General features: G+C 30.6%; 1 protein-coding gene across 4 annotated transcripts in view; it reads left to right on the forward strand.

Moving 5' to 3' along the window:
- The window catches only part of Cht10 (Chitinase 10), a 145330-nt gene that overhangs the window by 80093 nt on the left and 46327 nt on the right, over nucleotides 1-18910 (forward strand). For 3 of the 4 annotated variants that reach the window (XM_081739754.1, XM_081739755.1, XM_081739758.1), the window contains 9 exons: nucleotides 187-369; nucleotides 2610-2893; nucleotides 5282-5509; nucleotides 6204-6399; nucleotides 8973-9085; nucleotides 11922-12144; nucleotides 13647-14078; nucleotides 15015-15386; nucleotides 18616-18699. In XM_081739754.1, coding sequence (XP_081595880.1) covers nucleotides 187-369; nucleotides 2610-2893; nucleotides 5282-5509; nucleotides 6204-6399; nucleotides 8973-9085; nucleotides 11922-12144; nucleotides 13647-14078; nucleotides 15015-15386; nucleotides 18616-18699 — 2115 coding nt within the window. The remainder of the gene's footprint in view (nucleotides 1-186; nucleotides 370-2609; nucleotides 2894-5281; nucleotides 5510-6203; nucleotides 6400-8972; nucleotides 9086-11921; nucleotides 12145-13646; nucleotides 14079-15014; nucleotides 15387-18615; nucleotides 18700-18910) is intronic. The other variant, XM_081739756.1, reaches the window with a different exon arrangement.

Genomic DNA, 18910 nt, shown 5'->3' on the forward strand with positions numbered 1-18910 from the left:
AGATGTGTAAATTTTGAATTTGTTGATAAAAAATTATCTTCAAGCTACTTGCATTGTAATGCATGAATGCTCATTAAGAAAATATAATAATATGATCTCTTAATCTATGTATTTGTATTGTTTTTTTTCGTAGACAACTGTCACATTGTTAAAAACTTACGATTATATTTTCTTTTCCTTTTTCAGAGGAAAACTACAGAGTTGTCTGCTATTTCACAAATTGGTCACATTACCGGAAAGGAGAAGGAAAGTTTGTACCTGAACACCTGGATTCTCGGCTCTGCACTCATATCATTTATGCTTTTGCTACGCTTGATCCCGAAGAGCTGATTATTAAACCATCAGATCCTTGGACTGATATAGAAAATAGTAAGTTAATATTATTTCTTACTTAAATCCTCATTGTTATTGTGTAGTTAGGTTAAACATAGTTTCAACTGATATTAAAACCAATGTGACAATGTTTTTCTAGTAGAAGACTCGTTATTGACAAAATAATTTATAGAAAAAGAAAAAAAGATAATAAAGAAATAAAAAATGGAGACTATTCAATGTTGCATCCTGCATATTACCATTTCTTTAATGTTAAATTACGTTACGCTCATTCCTTTTATGAAAAATGTTCTCAACATGTAAAAATATTAATATTACATAAGCAAAGTGATAATAATGAAGTAAGTAGCTCCAAAACTACCAACATAATACAACCAAATTATAGCAAACTTGATGGAAATAGTTCTTTGTAGAAATGTGACATATAGTTTGACTTAGTTGCTATTATTATTATTTTCATGTGTGTTATTATCAAGTTATTTTACCGTCTAAAATGCTCTACTAAACCATTCTTGGAGACTAGTTTAGCAAATTATTTGCACCAAGGAAGATAGTCTTGAATCCTTTTTTTCCAATAAAACTATAAATTCTATCTAACTTTACCATTTTCTTATTTCTTCAAGAAATCACTTATATAATAATAAATTTTGTAGAAAATCTTCATATGTATTTCAATAATTCATACTTTTAGAGTGATTCTTAATTTTTGTAGTCAAAGCGGGTATTCATATTTATATAATACTACTTGTTGTAAGTTAATTAACAAAACATTTCTACTCATTAATAGGGTTTTAACTGCCTTTCTAAATCAAAATGCAAACAACATTTATAATTCTGTAAAGTATGTTTTTCTATTTTCGTAAAATATACATCTGTTTAAGTAATCTTTTGTATTTTATCATATGGGAAAGTAGAATTTCTTGATAAATCAGACACAAGAGATAAAACAAAACCAAATTTCATTAAATAAATTTGTAAAATGCTCTAGAAAAAATTTCTGATTTTAGCAAACATATGAATTTTCTGCTTAACCCCTTTTCATAAGTCTACATCTAGCTCCATAGTTAGTTTTAACCATTGAGAACAACACACTTGTTCAATATAATTAATAGACATTGGACATTATGATATTTTAAGAGACTGTAGTTTTAGGCGCCTGAAAATATATCAAGAAACACTAATAGGTAAGTGAGGTTCTATTAATTTACAAACTAAATAAAACATATTTCTATTATATAACATAAAAACATGATAAGATGACCACGGATCTCTTCTATCTTCTCATAATTTAAATATGCACAACAAGCCACAGTGACTTGTTTAACATTTTCAGTATATTTATTGAAGAAAAAGAAATGCTTTATTCTTCATGATTCATATTTCTTCACTTCTCTATTCCTTCATCTATATAAAGTAGATATTTTCTTAACATTCAACGTTAAGTAATTAAAAATCCCTAATTGTCAGATAATAATATTAATTAGCAGTTCAGAATTGCATTATTTTCCATAGTCCAAAATGTTATTTTCAGAAGTTCGTCGAAATGAATATATTCACACGTTACGAAAATGAAACTATACAATAAAATGAAATTGTAGTATGCCTTATACAAGGTGATCCAAAAGTTGCCATACCCAACCACGTTCAGAGAATATACTCATTATTAGAATATCTACATGGTACAAAAACTTACAGTAAATGCTGGAAATGACTTTCTTGTTATCCCTCACAGAAGCGAACATGCTTCCTCCTGTTAGAGGACACCAAAAGAGATTTCAGCAATAGAAGATAAAGTATTTCTCTTTGAATGCTCTGTATTTCTTCATTTGTTACGATAGACTCGTACCTTTAAATATCCACACAGTCAAAAGTCCACGAGCATAATATCATGAGACCTTGGAGTCCATAATCCTTTTGAGATTATATTGTCCTCAGAAAATGTAGCGGAAGTGTCAATAGTTGCAGCCAGAGCGTGACAGATGCTTCAAGTTGTTGGAAACACAATCGAGGAACCAGTTTGTCTCCCTCCTTACACTTCCCTCCCTCTCTTCCTTGACTCCAGAGAGTTATTTTTAACTGGAGCTGATGGTCAAGCAGACGAAGACAATATCACATTGTACTATTACGATCCGTGTCATATTCAGAAATAACCACTTCACGTTATAATGGGAATACCAACTCTTGGATCACACTGTATAAAGAAGTTTAGTTAGTGTGTCAAACAAACCCTGTTATATAAACTTGCTTATTATAACTTTTTTTTTTTTTAATTTCAGATTTCTACCAAAGGGTAACCTCCATTCCTGATCCTCGACGAGGAGGTGCTGAGTTACAAGTTCTTCTAGGTCTTGGTGGATGGACCGATTCAACGGGCAGCAAGTATTCTAGATTGGTATCAAGTGCTTCTAACAGACGCCGATTTATTGCCACCACTATCAACTTCCTTCGTAAGCATAATTTCAAAGGACTTCATATTGATTGGCATTATCCACGCTGTTGGCAATCGAACTGTTCCCAAGGCCCTCCGGATGATAAACCAAACTTCAGTAAACTCATACGTGTATGTATGTTTTTTTTTTTTTAACTTCTCTTAGAACTTTTTGTAACAAGAATCTATTCTTGTATACTTACGATTGATTTGGCTAGAGACCAATATATTGAACTTCTTTTGTGTGAATATTATATGAAAACATACTAACCAAAAACTTATGTAAGATAAAATATCTACAGTTCTGTTGAATGAAAATGACCCTTATTTATCGTAGTACGATTATTTCTGAACATTTCTATCTACTGATGAGAAGGATAAGTCCATTAATATATAAAATACGTTTGACTTGACTTTTAAGTTAAATAAACTAATGGCTTTCAAAATTGCAATGATAGACTTATAATCATTCTCCCAGTCATTTTGATTGCTTGTAAAAGAACAAAGGAATTAGATTAAAAGAAGGTAAGTTAGAAATACATGAAGAATCAGTAAGAAGAAACGATTATAAAATACACAGCATTTCAACGTAACGCTAAGAAAGAAAAGAAAGAAAGAAAAAAACAGTAGATATTGTGAAGAAAGATGTTTAAAAATTACGGCGCTGATCTTTTTTGAAAATTTGAGTCAATAAGAATATTTTAAAATATGTTAAGAAAAACTAATCGATATTAAAAGTCAGTATTCTAGGTTTAATTAGAAGGGCTTCAAAAGCTGACTTTTGAAATGGCAGATTTTGATCAGTGAAGTAATTTTATGTTTTAAACATGGTATTATATTTATTGTAGATGTTTAGAGAAGTCTGAAAGGAGAGTGTTGTTTACATTAATGTTCTTTTAATCTTATTAAATCATAATGTAGCAAAAATCATATATAAAGTGCGAGTATATTACAATTTACAATTTAGCTTTAGCTACTTGCATACTTGGCGTATTTATGATTTTGTTTCGGGGGGCTTCGCTAATTTTATTTCTGGAAATATGAAAATTCTGCAAGATATTTCATTTACTTTAAAATAGTACATAAAATTTCGGAAGGGGCTGAAGCCCGGAACCCCCCTTAAATACGCCATTGGCTACGTGTATGATAATTAGTTTTTCATGAGCAGAAGGGGAATGTGACTATGTAGGGTATACGAAGGGAAAGCCAGGCAAACTAGGTTGGGAACCACTGTTTTAGGTGCATCGTTTTTAGTGACTATCTAAATAACGCAAAACAAAATACAAAAATGCATTGTGTTAAGTTACCATTGTTAAACATTGTTAACCAGTGATTAACCATTGTTTTTGTATATGAAAGAACAACAATATGTTCAAATGTTGAAAACTTTAAATATTTAAATTCATATTTATTTCCCAATTAATATTTGTTATTAAAATTACACTATTTGAAACTATAAATGTTTTGGTTAGACTTTACTATTTTTGTGTTATTATTAAATTTTTCACCACAAAAAAGCTTTTGTAAGTTGCCTTCTTCATACTTTAAGGCAACCACATATTTGCGATACAAATTGTAAAAGATTTTCGTCTCTTATTTTCTCCTGATAATTATTTATCTTAAATTTCTTGCATCCCGTGTTTCTTCCACTTGTTATATGATACAACTAGTTGTCTGAACACACCACTTCTATTCAAAACTATATTTTAATCAGTTTCTATCTATGATTGTATCTTAGCACATGTACTTTTAAAATAAAAGAAAAATCAGCGGTCGCTGTTGCAGTTCAAAAACTCTCGAAGCGTTAAGTATGAAGTAAAAGACTATGAAAGAATGAAAAGATTTGGCATTCCAATATCAAGCGATCTTAAATAAATAAAAAAAATTAAAATGCCAGATGGAAGTGCACAAGGGTAATTTCTATTTAGTCATAAAAGTGAATAATCCAGTAAACGAAACCTGAAGATTTAAGAAGACTTAAGATGAAATAGAAATTGAGCTGTCAAGCTTAAGGTATGTGGAAGAATATACAATTTACCTGGAATTTAGTAAAACACCAAAGCAGAATATCTAAATCTGTGCAGCAAATCAGAACATAAACATATTTTTTAAACAATTTTGCCAACTGTTTTCTCACTTTAGCGTTGAAACTTTAGTATATATATATATATATATATATATATATATATATATATATATATATATATATATATATATATATATATATATATATACAATCTTTTCTACTTTGAGATTCATACAGACATCTGAAATAAGTTTAAATGAAAAATAGACAGATCAACGTATAGTGTAAAATAAGAAGTTTTTTTTTTTTAAGAACTTGGAGTGTAAAATTATATTCTTATAATTCACAGTTGATATTCGAAAGTTCTAACTAAAACCCTAATAAGAGCATGTATTTAGTAGCAATGTTTAACTTTTTCAGTTTGTTTTAGTTTTGTCTCAAAATTATTTCTATATTTGTTGTTTCCTCATTTTTTATTTTCATCTGTTATGTAGGAACTGAAAAGAGAATTTGACTATCAAAATCCACCGTTAACACTTGCGGCAGCTTTGTCTGGATATAAGGAAGTTATTGATCAAGCTTATGATGTTGCTGAACTTAACCGACACTTAGATTTTCTCTCAATCATGACCTATGATTATCACGGCAGTTGGGAGCGACAGACAGGACATGTGAGCCCTCTTTACTATCGTGAAGGAGATAGATTTCCACAGTACAACACGGTGAGCATTATCTAATAAACGTTTCAATTCAATATTCGTGAAACTTGATCGGGACAAAACGTCAAAGAAACGTTTTATTCCTATTAAATTATAAACTAATCACAAATAAGTGAACTTGCACGATTACAGGTGAGTTCGTATTTGGAGTTCAATCTTAACTAGTGATGTTATCTAGAAATGTATATTTTCTTTTAAAATGAAGCGATATTTAAGTAGTATAAGAAACATGTTTATATCTAACAATAAATTAGTCTTTAATTTTTCTAAGAACTTAGAATTTCAAATTCTGTAATATTACACATTATATATGTTCATATTGCCTATCAACTGTAGATTAAATTGTATATTTTAATATATATATGCCCTATTTTATAAGACGTGTAGAGTATCTACTTAATTCGTTGAACGGTAAATAAATCACATTGATGATTACGATTATTTTTCCCAAAACTGCAAATTATGTAGCATATTTGCGCTTAGACATCCCTAGTACGGTATTAACCCTAGGAACACCAAGGTATTTTTGGGTTACATTAAAAAACAAGACGTGAGGGCCTCACAGGCCCCGCCGCCTTGGTGTTCCTAGGGTTAGCATAATAGAATTATATATTTACGTCTAATATTTGTACATATCAGATAAATGTAGATCAATATATTTTTTATAAACTAATAATTGCATTTATTATGTTTACAGAATTACACTTTAGAATATTACGTGTCCAAGGGTGCTTCTAAAGACAAATTATTGATGGGTATTCCATTCTATGGCCAAAGCTTTACTCTTAGTAGTCGAGATACAGATATAGGCGCGCCAGCTTCTGGCCCGGGAAGTGGAGGAGAGTTCACTCAACAACCAGGAATGTTAGCCTATTACGAAATCTGCCACAGAAGTAAGTGGTCATTGTATTATTGTTAACTGTTCAACTAGTTATATAATCATCCTGTTCGATAGTCATGAAAGTAGAACTTTATATTGTAGAGGATAAATTTACTTTCCAGGAAAGAAAACGATTTGTTTCTTGTTGTTGTAAGATCTATGCTTATTACCACGGGCGTTATTAGAGGGAGAAAAATGTTCCTCCCAATATTTTTTTACGCGAACGTAGAGTTTTATTTTGGGGGAACGAGTGTTATTTTTCAGAACATATAGTTTTCTTAAAGCATATTTTTATCCATATTATAATCCAATATTTTGAATGTCTTTTTCGTGTTTTGGGGAAGGAAGAGTGAGGGAGGACGCCCTTACATGCTTACTGTTGACTCTGTATGCTTACAATTGACTTTTTTTTTTTTTTTTTTTTTTTGCTACATGAGTTACGATAAATCATTAAATTTCTTTTCAAAATTAAACCAAGCTAAACCTAGTGTGGGGCTAAAAAATTACTTGTACATGTGAAATGTAACATGCCCCTTGATATTTAAAGCTAAAAACGCCAGTGCATATTAGTATACTTGAATTACTATATTTGAAGATAATTGGGAAGAAAAGCGAAATGTCACTTTTCTTTTTCTGAATTTTAAACTTTAAAAGCACAGACTACTAAGTACATAACAGGAAAATAGAAACTATTTCAGCAATGGTAGATTGTTTTTCTTCCCTTTTACAGGAGTGGATTAAATTCTACTTTTCGAAGTGTCCACACAAATATCCATACCGGTAATTTAACTTCAACCAAAAAAGTGACATTTCACTGTTCATCCCTGTGGCTTTCAGTTTAAAAAGTGTATTGTGCTTTATCCTTTGTTTAATCGAATTGGCATTATAGTTAATTGCCTTATAACTTCCATAAAATACGATTATTTTAAAAATTAAATCATTTACTGACATAAGAATACTGTCAAAGAGGATGATGTATTGTATACAAAACATTTATATTTACTTCAAATTTATACCGTGACAATGTTTAGATATACAATTTGTAGAAAATTGGAAGTACATGATTACTAATCAAGATCAAGAAACGATTTACATTTTAATATCATACAGCCTACATTGTAATAAATAACAGAAGCATGATTAAAAAAGAACTAGTTTTGTCTTAATTGAAAGGAACTTGAATTCCTACAGCTGCTGTACCTGTTTAGATTCTCCTTTATCTCTGCTAGGCATAAAGAATAAATTGCCTTAGTGAAGAACACTCATACGTACTCATATAGATGAGACGTCTGAAGTATTGATTGCACCTTTTATCATTAATAATGATATCAACGTTCATTACTTTTAAATAATGTAAGTGAAATTGCATAAAGATTATTTAAGTTTTCCGAAACGTCTCACCTGCATTAATTCTCTATATTATTTTAAAAAGTTTAAACACATTAAATTATTTATAAAATAATTTGTGATATATATATATATATATATATATATATATATATATATATATATATATATATATATATATATTCAATAAAAAAGTAAAATATTTGCTATATCATTATAATAAATTAGTGTTAATTTAATATTCGAAGTATTCATAATTATTATAATTTAGTTCAGTTCGTCTTTTTTAAAGCTCATTTCTTATATTGACTTAATTGAAAATGTTTCCTTTTTACCGTATACTTTTATCATATACGTATAAGTAAAATAAATAAAAATTAAAATGATAAATAAACAAACAAGCTTACAATATTGGAGTAAGAACTAGGAAAAACTTCCATTATCTTCAGAAATAAGAATTCATAATATACGAAATACTACACTTCAGATTAATTTTCTATTGTCACTGTGTAGGGTATATTTAGTTTATATTAAACCATCTGCAAGGAGTAACATTTTATCCTCATGCTCCTACAGCGTGGTCCGGAAGTGGGCGTACCCCTAATAGGTGTTTTCTGACGGTTTTAGGTTTTGCCTACATTTGTTTGGTAACATTGCTTAGCATTGTCTGGTAACATTGCTTGGCATTGTCTGGGTACATTGTTATCCATGTTCATTTGTTTTCTGCTGTTTTCTACTTGGTAAGAGTTATTTGCAGTGAAGTTGCAGTAATCAACAATGTGTGATCAAAGTCCATATAGCATTGAACAAAGATTAGTTGTTGCGGTTTGGCGTAAGTCCCAATCTGACGACACCAGACAATGCTCTCTGGGGTTTCATAAAGCAACAAGTAAGAAACACTCGATATCACACAACGCAGGAATTACGAGCAGCTGTGGAGTATACCTTCACCCTCGTGACTCCGGAGTATCTCCGCAAAACATCAGCGAATATTTGGCGCAGAATTCAGCTGTGTTACGACATAGATGGTGATCATACCGATGTTTATGACTCTTAAGACTCTTAAGACTTCAAGGTAAGTGTGTACAGACATTCTACCATAACTAACACTATACTGTTAAAACTAAATGGGGTTACTCCCACTTCCGGACCACCCTGTACAATTACTACCATTCTTATCATTTCGTTTTAACAGTTTTTTCACAAAAATTATACGATTAAATTGAATCTTTATTTCAGTTCGAAAACAGCATTGGTTCGTGGGCAAGGACAAGAAAGGTGCAACTGGACCTTATGCCTACAAGGGAGACCAGTGGGTTGGATTTGATGACGTAGGGGCTATTAAAGAAAAGGTATGTAAAATATTCATTCGTTCTTCGCCATCTATAGCCATGACCTACATCTTGAATTATGTATGGTCAGTATGTCAGAACTCACCGTTGTTATTTTAGGCTTTCTATATTGTAGTTTGCCTTTTAATTAAAATATATCCCCGATTACTTCATGAAGGAAAACCTGTATTCCCACTGCAACTACACGGAATCAAGTTCAAAACATGCTTCCTAAATGGCTTTATTGGCTTTACGTATATACACCCACATAGTTTATATTTAAGTACAGTCTTTTGTATGTCGTAATTTATTTGTTTATTTATTTATGTTTCTGCCTTAAAAACTGTGAATTCATTATTTTTTTCTTGTTTGTGCTTGGTTGAAAGGAAAAAGACAATCTCAATAACACTCTTTCTTTGATTTGCTTATTTGGAGTTTAACGTGCCTTATCAACATCTATGTGAGACGTGGACGGATGTAGGGCTCTCATTTAACTGCGAGTGAGCTTTCTAAGTACATCTAAACAAAACATCCTATGGCTTGATAATGGAGATAAACCTTACTTATTAAAGTACTACAACAAAATCAAGTCGATAGTTCTATAGATCATTATTTTGAAACTTATAGAGGATTATGTAAGAATGATATTTGTTCAAATTAGTTCTTTTTTCACACACACACACACACAATACGAAAAATCAGCAAGACGTTATAGAAGTGTTGAACTTAGCGGTGCCAATACAAACAATCTAAGATGTTATTATTTACATGTTTCATACAATTTAAGTGTTTCACTTATGAAATGTGTAAATGGTAACATCTTAGGTTGTATTGGTACCGCTAACACTTGTGAGCTATTGTGTGTAGTGATCAACATTTCAATAACTTATTGCCGATTTTAATGTTTTCCGTGAAGTTTTAAAAAAGATTAAGTTGAAAAAATGTAAAAAGTATTTGCGAATCCAAAGTTCTTCATTATTGAATAGCTGTTGAGGTATCAGGATTGGTTGTCAAAATAATATTAGGAATGTAGAAATCTGATTATTATTGCCAAGGTCATAATAGGTATGTATTAGTTAACCAAAGAGTTCATTTAGTTTTACTGTTATATTTGTTCTTTTTTGTTTTCAACTCTACAACTCTGTAATGTATGTAAAACAAAATTAAGAAATAAGCAAAATTGTAAATGTACATAGTCATAATACAAGAGCTACAAGAAAATACATGTAGCCTGGAAACATGTAGGAAAAGTTTTCTCTGGACACATCCATTAAATTGTTCAATCATTTACCACAAATGATTAAACTGATTAAAGATGTTAGTAAGTTAAAGGCAACAATAAGAAAAAATATATTAAATGGTGCCTTTCATTCTGTCAATGAATTTAATAACGACGAACATAAATAATAGTTCTAGAATAATGATAGTAATTATTATATGTTATACTTAAATGATATGAATATAATTAGCACTTTCACATATTGTAATCAATTAACTAACGTAAACTTAATATGTATTAATCATGATAATTTTTCTGACATCATCTATACCAGAGTGCAATTTGCATATGTATTTGGCACATTGAACGCAATAAATACAATACAATACAATTAATATTTTTAAAGCTATGTTGGGTGGAATGTAAATTAAATAAATAAAGAAAGAAAGAATCGAACAAAGGAAGATAAATTTGCAAATACCTCCAATTATTAGTGTGGTTAGCATATAAAAAATAAGACAAGTAAAACAAATTCTGGAAAATATGTATGTTCTGAGCACAAGCTGAATTACGATTGTAGGGAAAAACGGAGAGATGCTAGTTGAGCTTTGATTCACGTATTATTTTTAAAAAATAGCAACAATTCTTTGTTGCATAATAATTTTACTAACGAAATTGAATTAGATGTTAATTTAAGAATTTCTTTAATTAATTTAAAGTTGTCATGGTAATTTATGAATTACAATTATACTTTTGATATCAAGCGTAGATAACACATACTGATATCAATTACTTAACGGTTTATTTGTTCTAACTGTGATTTATTACAATCTGTGATTTCAGTCGCTTATAGGCAACCCTCTTCTATATGTCCAAATGATGTTCTTGTAAAGACACTGTATCTTCTTACATCTTCATAAAGCAAGTCTTCATTTCACATACATCGTCCTTATCTATCTATCTATCTATCTACGTCATTACTATTATATAAATGAAGCGCTTGGAGGATAAAGGTGTTATGTTACATTTTTCGAAATGTTGCATTCTGGCTGTTCACGCACGTGTTATATGCAACTCATGCTACCTAACGCATTATTTGGTGAGTTCTCGTCCTAGTGCAGATATTTAGAAACGATGAAGGTGATATGTTAACGGACAAAGTTGTGAAAGTCAATTTTCCCATCATATTCAATTTGTTACATACAACCTTTATCCTCCAAGCGCTTCAAATGTCCATCTTCCATCAGAAATAAAAGTAAATAGTTTAATGCAAACAGAGGACTATGTTTTTCAAAGACCTAAAAACGAATTCTTGTGCACAAAAGGGATATATCATTTCTGGGTATACGAAATGATTTTTACATAATAGTGATGACTTACAACTAACTTTTTTACCCAAAATTTGTTAGGAAGGAATCTGATCTTCATGAATATGTCATCTTTATAAAGATAGAAAAAGATTATGTCTCATCAAGGACCTCATCGTGATATCTCCTGAGGAAAATTACTAATAAACGATTGAAATTATAGGCTTAGAGGAATTATATACAACACATAACTTGGTAGTAATTTGTAGTTACGCTTTCTATATTCTGAAACGTCTCTTTTTTAAAAAAAAGTCACCATTTTTACCCTTAGGCAAAGTACGTGCAGAATATGCGATTTGGTGGTATAATGGTATGGACTGTTGATCTCGACGACTTCCAGAATCGTTGTTGTAAAGAACCTTTCCCACTTTTGAGGACCATTAATCGAGTATTTGGTCGCTTTCCGCCTGCAGAATCACCGACTGGGGATTGCACTAAACCACCTGAACCTGTTACTCCGCCATCACCAACTCTTACAACTGGTATTGATTCGGGTAAGCGTTTTAGCCTTAAACAGTTTCAAACAGATGTCGAAATACAAGTCAAAATTTAATAATATGAAGACTATTCTTTTTTATAGTAATTATTAAAAATGTTTGTGCAATAATACTGTTAACATAATGGTTAGTTTGGATAAGGGATTATGTAACAAATTTGAAATTTTACATGACAGATTTGTTTTTTCTAGGTTAGCTTCATCTTTCACAGATTTTGTTCTTGTACTTAATTTGCGTGGATATAGGCTTATCCTTATTGTATTGTATATTGTGATAAGCTTCCGCTTTTTGTTCGTATCTAAACATAGTCATTTATACAATAAAACGCATTTGGGAGAAAATGCTATATAAGCCTTTATCAAAATCAATCCTTCACATTTCTTTATTGACATACGCTTTTTTAAAAATAAACTTTTAGAGAAAAGGGTGGCATAAATGTTTGGTTTACGTCTGCATATAGAATCATGATGAGTCTGTGCTGTATTCAGAACGCTTAAGAGTGTGCATAACTTCGTGTATATCGTTAATATGTGTTTATTGGCATACTGTTGGTAACATGCAAAATGTAGAAATTTTCAATTACATAAAATGCGTTTATACTAAAATACGCAATTGTAAGAAGTAGAGAAATGAAAAGAGAAAGTGAGAAACAGGATCATTTGCGTAACAGTAACATAAGCTCAAGGGATTTTGAGAAAACTACAATGCGTGATAGAAATTACTGCAAATAAATAAAACAACAGTTTTGAAAAGAAAATGAAACAAAAGCGGAAGTGTTCCGTTATTTTACTCGGTCAGTTTTATTTTGACAAGGAAAGTGATACCATGTATTGAAAGAATGCAAACAATTATAAATTCTGATAGATATTATAGGATACATAACTCAGTTATGAACAGTCTACCTTGTATTATAAACTTTGATGTAAAAGATAAATTTCATATTAATTGTGTACTCTTCATAGATCTCTGTACAATAACTTTATAACTAATAATAATGTGAATAACAGTTACATCAAAATTCATTCCAATTTGCAAGCACAGATGCATCATATTCTTTCCAAGAAGCCAATTTCATTTCAGTTGTGGAAAGTGATTAGCAGTTATCTGGAATTTTATTCCATTTTTATTCACAGGAAGGCTAAAGAATTAAAATGAGAAATAATCATATAAAATGTGTAAGCAAATTTTGTTATAGTTTTGAGGAGTGAAGTTATCTACTTTTTCTCAGAACAGTTGAACAGGAAGAGAGTTTCTATTCTTAACTAATGCTTGCAGTTTAGAAAGTTTCAGATGTCATCCATTTCAAAAACTGAAACCATTTCATTGAAGTCCTAAAATTCGAGATACGAAGTTCATACAATGAAATTTATAAATGTATAAATTACAATTACAGACTAATATAGCATATACTATAGCTACATAGTTTCAAAGATATAGAAATTAGAGATTTTACTGCATTATATTAGTTTTGTGATTTAAACTTACCTGTCTCTTTGTAGGTGCGAGCCAAACTACCACGCCTCACGAACATTATACTACGAGCTCTACAACAACTTCACCTTGGTGGACCCCAAGCACTACAACAACTACTACAACAAGACGTCCAACTACTACAACCACTACAACACGACGTCCTACTACAACCACCACAACTACAACTACTACTACTACCACAACTACAAGACGCCCTCCACAAACACGTCCTACTACTACTAGTCAGGCTACCCGACCTCCACAAACACCTAGTACGACGCCTGCTGGTGAAGAATGTGAAAGCGGTCAATATTATCCTGATCCAAGCAATTGTAATGCTTATTATCGTTGCATTTTGGGTGAAAAGAGAAAGCAATATTGTGCTGGAGGTCTGCATTGGAATAAAGAGAAACAAGTCTGCGATTGGCCTAGTGAAGCTAAGTGTGAGGAAGGCTCAGGTAAGTTAAATTTATGTGAACATTTATGTCAATTAACTTTACTCACATCCGTGTTCTTTATAGTAGCTAAATAGCTTCTAAATATTTTGTGAAGTAGGGCGGCTTTCTTTCATCAGAATACCAAGACTTCTAATCAAACAAATTATGAAAAGTACTGATTTTTTTCTTTATTTTTACAGCATCAACTTATAATAGGATTATGTATATTTATATTTCTATACGCAATTTATGCCGTATATTTAAATATACTTAGGTGTTTTCTAATTTTTATTATTAAACAGGAATACAACCTTTAAAATGTTATCAAACTATATTTTAATATTGAAATTTCATTCCATTTCATTATCCAAACATTTTCTTTGAAGATAAAATATGTTTTGTGTGGTTGCATACACTTGAAAATAATACTAGCTGTCACATGAAAGGGGAAAAAAATTGTCATTTTCGAGAAATAAATTAGAGAAACGAGAAATAACAGAGATATAAAGGATTTTTAATTGACATTTACTTGAATATTATGATTTATCCTGAATTAGTAATTAAAAGTATGTTCTCTTACCCAAACTTCTTTTATACAAATATTTGCACCAGTAATGAAGGATTAGAAACTAATATGGACTCTATCTAAATATCCACCAGTACTGGAGAATATTTAGATAGAATGCATTTTAGTTCCTAAGTAATTTTCTGGACCGCCTGCGATAGATCGCAGCTTTCAAACTAGGAAGTTTTAAAGTTATTTTTCTCGTTTTCGACGATTTACACCTCTGAAAGGATGTATTTTTTCGCCCTATGTTTATTAGAAATTTTTATAAGGAATCACTTCTCGAAGTTTGTTGGTTTTATTTTCCCACAGCCTGTAATTGACTGCATTTAAAATTTTATACTTGATGTACAATGCAATCAATGAATGAATGTTATTTCATCATATTGTAGAACCTACCTCCACAACCAGCACAACTTCAGGATGGTGGACTTCTACTACTTCTACAACACCCTCCACCACCACAACAGAACCTTGGTGGACATCTAGCACTTCAAGTACAACGTCCTCATGGTGGACATCCACCACAACTTCCACTCCAGCTCCAGAACCTCCTGCCCCACCACCTCCTAGCAGTGAGAAACCAGTTCCAGTTGAGCAGTGTTCTTCTGGTGAATACTATCCTCATGAAAGTTCCTGTGAAAAATTCTATGTGTGTGTTAATGGGAAATTAGTCGAACAACGGTGTGCTCCTGGACTGTATTGGAACCCTGATATGAAAATGTGCGACTGGAGTTATAATGTCAATTGCAATCAACTAGGATGTAAGTATTTGTAATAAGTTAGTTTCTAAAAGTTTCACAAAGATTAGTAAATATTACGAACTTATCGAAATAGAAATGAAATTATATAAATATATTTAGTGTTGTTATACAGTACATGTATATTAGGATGGACAGAAAAAAGCGAATTTTCGAATATCGAAACCTAATAGTGCGGAAAAGTAGCGTATTCGTATGCTATAAAGGGAGGAATATTGAACTAATCCTGTATTTACTTTTCAGTTCGCACAAAGACCTAACGTTTGAAAAAAAATACTCCAATTATTGCTTCAACCCTCACACTTTAAAGATTAAGCTTTTAGTCTCCTAATAACTGAAATTAATTTATTTTAGCTGCTTGGTAACGATACAAATATTTCAAAACTACAACTGTAGATTTAGAGTTCGCGTATATGACCTAAAGTTGGTGAATCTCGGAGAAAAATAGATTGTTGTTAACAGAATTAGAAATAGGCGTGCTTTTGTATTGAAAACATATAGAAGGCCAATTCTTTTACTCGTTTGTTCTAATTTTGTGTATATTACTCCTTATGAAAAAAAATCACAGGGGTAGTTTACTTTTGAGGATGAATTTCCTTTTAGACCACTTTCTCAGAAACAACTCAGGCAATTTTAGTCATATCTCTTAAATAAGTATTTTATTATTATTCACATAATGTTACATAAATCCATGAGAATATCCACAAGGGCTAGTTTACTCTTAACGTGTTTTTTTCGTACCTTTTCTTTCTTTAATTTTTTTGGACAATTTTGTGAAATACCACTAAGGGATTTTGTTCTCATTTTATAAACAAATATTTAATTAATAACCCTAACATATGGTATAGGTCATTTTTTATGGGAAAAAATTACACAGGGTAGTTTACTTTTGAGGGTGTTTCTTTTTTTTTTCTCTGGGTAAAGTTAAACGAAAATGTCTGATAATTTTGTTCGTATTTTACAAGAAAATATTTCATTAATAACTGCAACACAACATGATTTAGTTTAAGGAATTGGAGCAAGCAATAAAGTTTAGTGCAGTGACCCTTTTTATTTTAAAACTTTAGGCCGTTTGTGCGAGCTGAAGATTAAATATGGTGATTTTTAAAATATTTTCCCCTTTATTAGCATCCGAATATGCAACTTTTCTACACAATTGGAATTTGATATTCGAAAATTAGTTTTTTTACCCATCCTAATGTATAGCCTTGCGTTGATAGAAGATATGTAAGCTCAAATATTTGAAACTGTAGTTGTATACAATTGCCAGCGAAAGTCCAAACCTTCTCTTTACATGCTCTTTTTCGATAACTTATAGAAAATTAAGGTTTCTCCAAACATACAAAACAGAACTTAAATCAGTCTGAAATTACAGAAAATTAGGCAGGAGATAGGTATTCACTCTTACATATATCATGTACTTTGTATTGAGTTTTTTATTTCATTAATATTTTGTATAAGATGATGACAAAACACAACATGTACATTTCTACAGGCAAGCAAATGACAACTTTATGAATCAAATTTAAAATATTTTCACTTCATTGGTGATAACGAAATATACACCCTTCATTGATCAAATGTAACATTCTAGCTTATAGATTTATTTGCGTCGGCTATTCCGAGCTTAAGATCTAAGTAAAAAGGCATTAAGAACAAACAATAAAGAAACTAAGTCTACCTGATAAGAAATTATATAAAAAGCAATGAGTTAATCAGTACGGGACTGTATATCTACTTTTGGGCCACCCTGTATATTGCTAAATAGAGAATTTTTAATTAAACCATTATCAACTTTTTCTAGTAGTGTAACCAACTACTGGAGCGAAATATCAGATAATATCTGAAAAATGACATATCATAGTTTGCTATCTTCATTTAGATTTAACTCATAAGATTGTAATTTGCCTGCTGTACAAATGTATATCTCATGTTTTGCTGTCCTCTTATAGATTTCATACTAATAACTGAAGTTCAAAGGTAGAAAAATTACCAAAGTGGAGAAGAAAATTCTGGAAAATGGTTGTATATTAGAACTATTTGTCTACGTGAGAATTCAGTCTTTGATAAGGTATAACAAACACACACATTATCTTAATAGATTTGTTTTACTTTTCTTACAAAACCAATTACTCGTAGTTCTTTAATCATAGTTCATTATCTAAAATAATTTGTTTTTTTGTTATCTTTTATCAAACACTGAATTCTCACGTAGACAAATAGTTCTAATTTACAAGAATTTTGCAGAATTTTCTTGTTCAGTTTGATCCTTTATCGACGCTTAACTTCAGTTATTAGTAATAAATATTAATAAATTAAAAATTTAATACAAGACACATTACACTGATGATTATACCAATTTGCAACGAGAAAGATATGAATTATGATCTTCCTATTCTACTCACGTTTTATAATTTCCTTTCAAGCTTCATGTGTCGGAGAGAATACGGTAACTATTTAAAAAGCTATCTAGGTATATATAACTAAGGGAATATCAGAAGGAAAAAGGGATGCACATCATAAAAATATCGGAAGGGGACAAGAAGCACTTTAAACATTTTCCTTTTTAAATAAATCACCAAAATAAGTCTGCTAGATATATTATTTAAGATTTTCAAATATTTTTAACTACGCAAGACCAAATTATTTTTCAGGAAGTACGTAGTAGCAAACATTTGAGATCGTATTCGTTGTACTTTTTGAAAAATAAGATAGTTCTATATTACAGTTATAACGGAAAATACAATGCAATGTTATTTCATCATAAATATTTTTATATCATCCTTAAAGATACAGCTGCTTTCTTTCAATTAGTAGTTTGTTAATCGTGCATAGCTTTAGAAACACGTAAAATTTCGTTTGTAGTAATGAAACAGTATTCCAAAACAAATCAATAAAAATATACTGTCGTTTATGAATATATTTAGACTTTTTCAACCAACTTTTTCAACTTAATGTATTGATTTCTATCAAATAGTAGTAGCCTTTCTTCAAGTTTGTATTTTTCACATGTGTTGTCGTTTGCAAAACACTTTATCCTTTCTTTTTAAAAGATCTGAACACATTGAGACATGAAGATAAGCCTCTCTCTTGTAATTTCTTGGAAATAAGTATTCTAATACAATGAAGAATATTCCAGATAATTAAATTACGTGTAGGTAAGAAATAAAATACGATAATACGATTGCTGTTACAGCTGGAATATGTATACCCAATGTTTAATACTTTTTAGCTTACCACTTACCCAAGAATGTATTAGAGAAGAAGCATACGTTAATAGCAGCAGCAAGTTTACAGCATAATGATATTTCCTCAAGTGAGTCATGGACAATTGTGTGTAGCTGAATGTTTTATGTTGAATGAAATTATTGCATCATGTGTTACACTCAATCATTATTTGAGATTGCTAGTTTTTATTTTAACCTATGTAGTAGATGTTTCTCTAACTGTATGTTTTGAAGCTAGTGTAATGATTCAAAGCGTTCAAATCACATGTTTGTCTAGTGGTTGTTGTAATAATTAAATGG

Source organism: Thermobia domestica, chromosome 15, assembly GCF_964235325.1.
Source record: "Thermobia domestica chromosome 15, izTheDome1.hap1.1, whole genome shotgun sequence".
NCBI classification, from domain to species: domain Eukaryota; kingdom Metazoa; phylum Arthropoda; class Insecta; order Zygentoma; family Lepismatidae; genus Thermobia; species Thermobia domestica.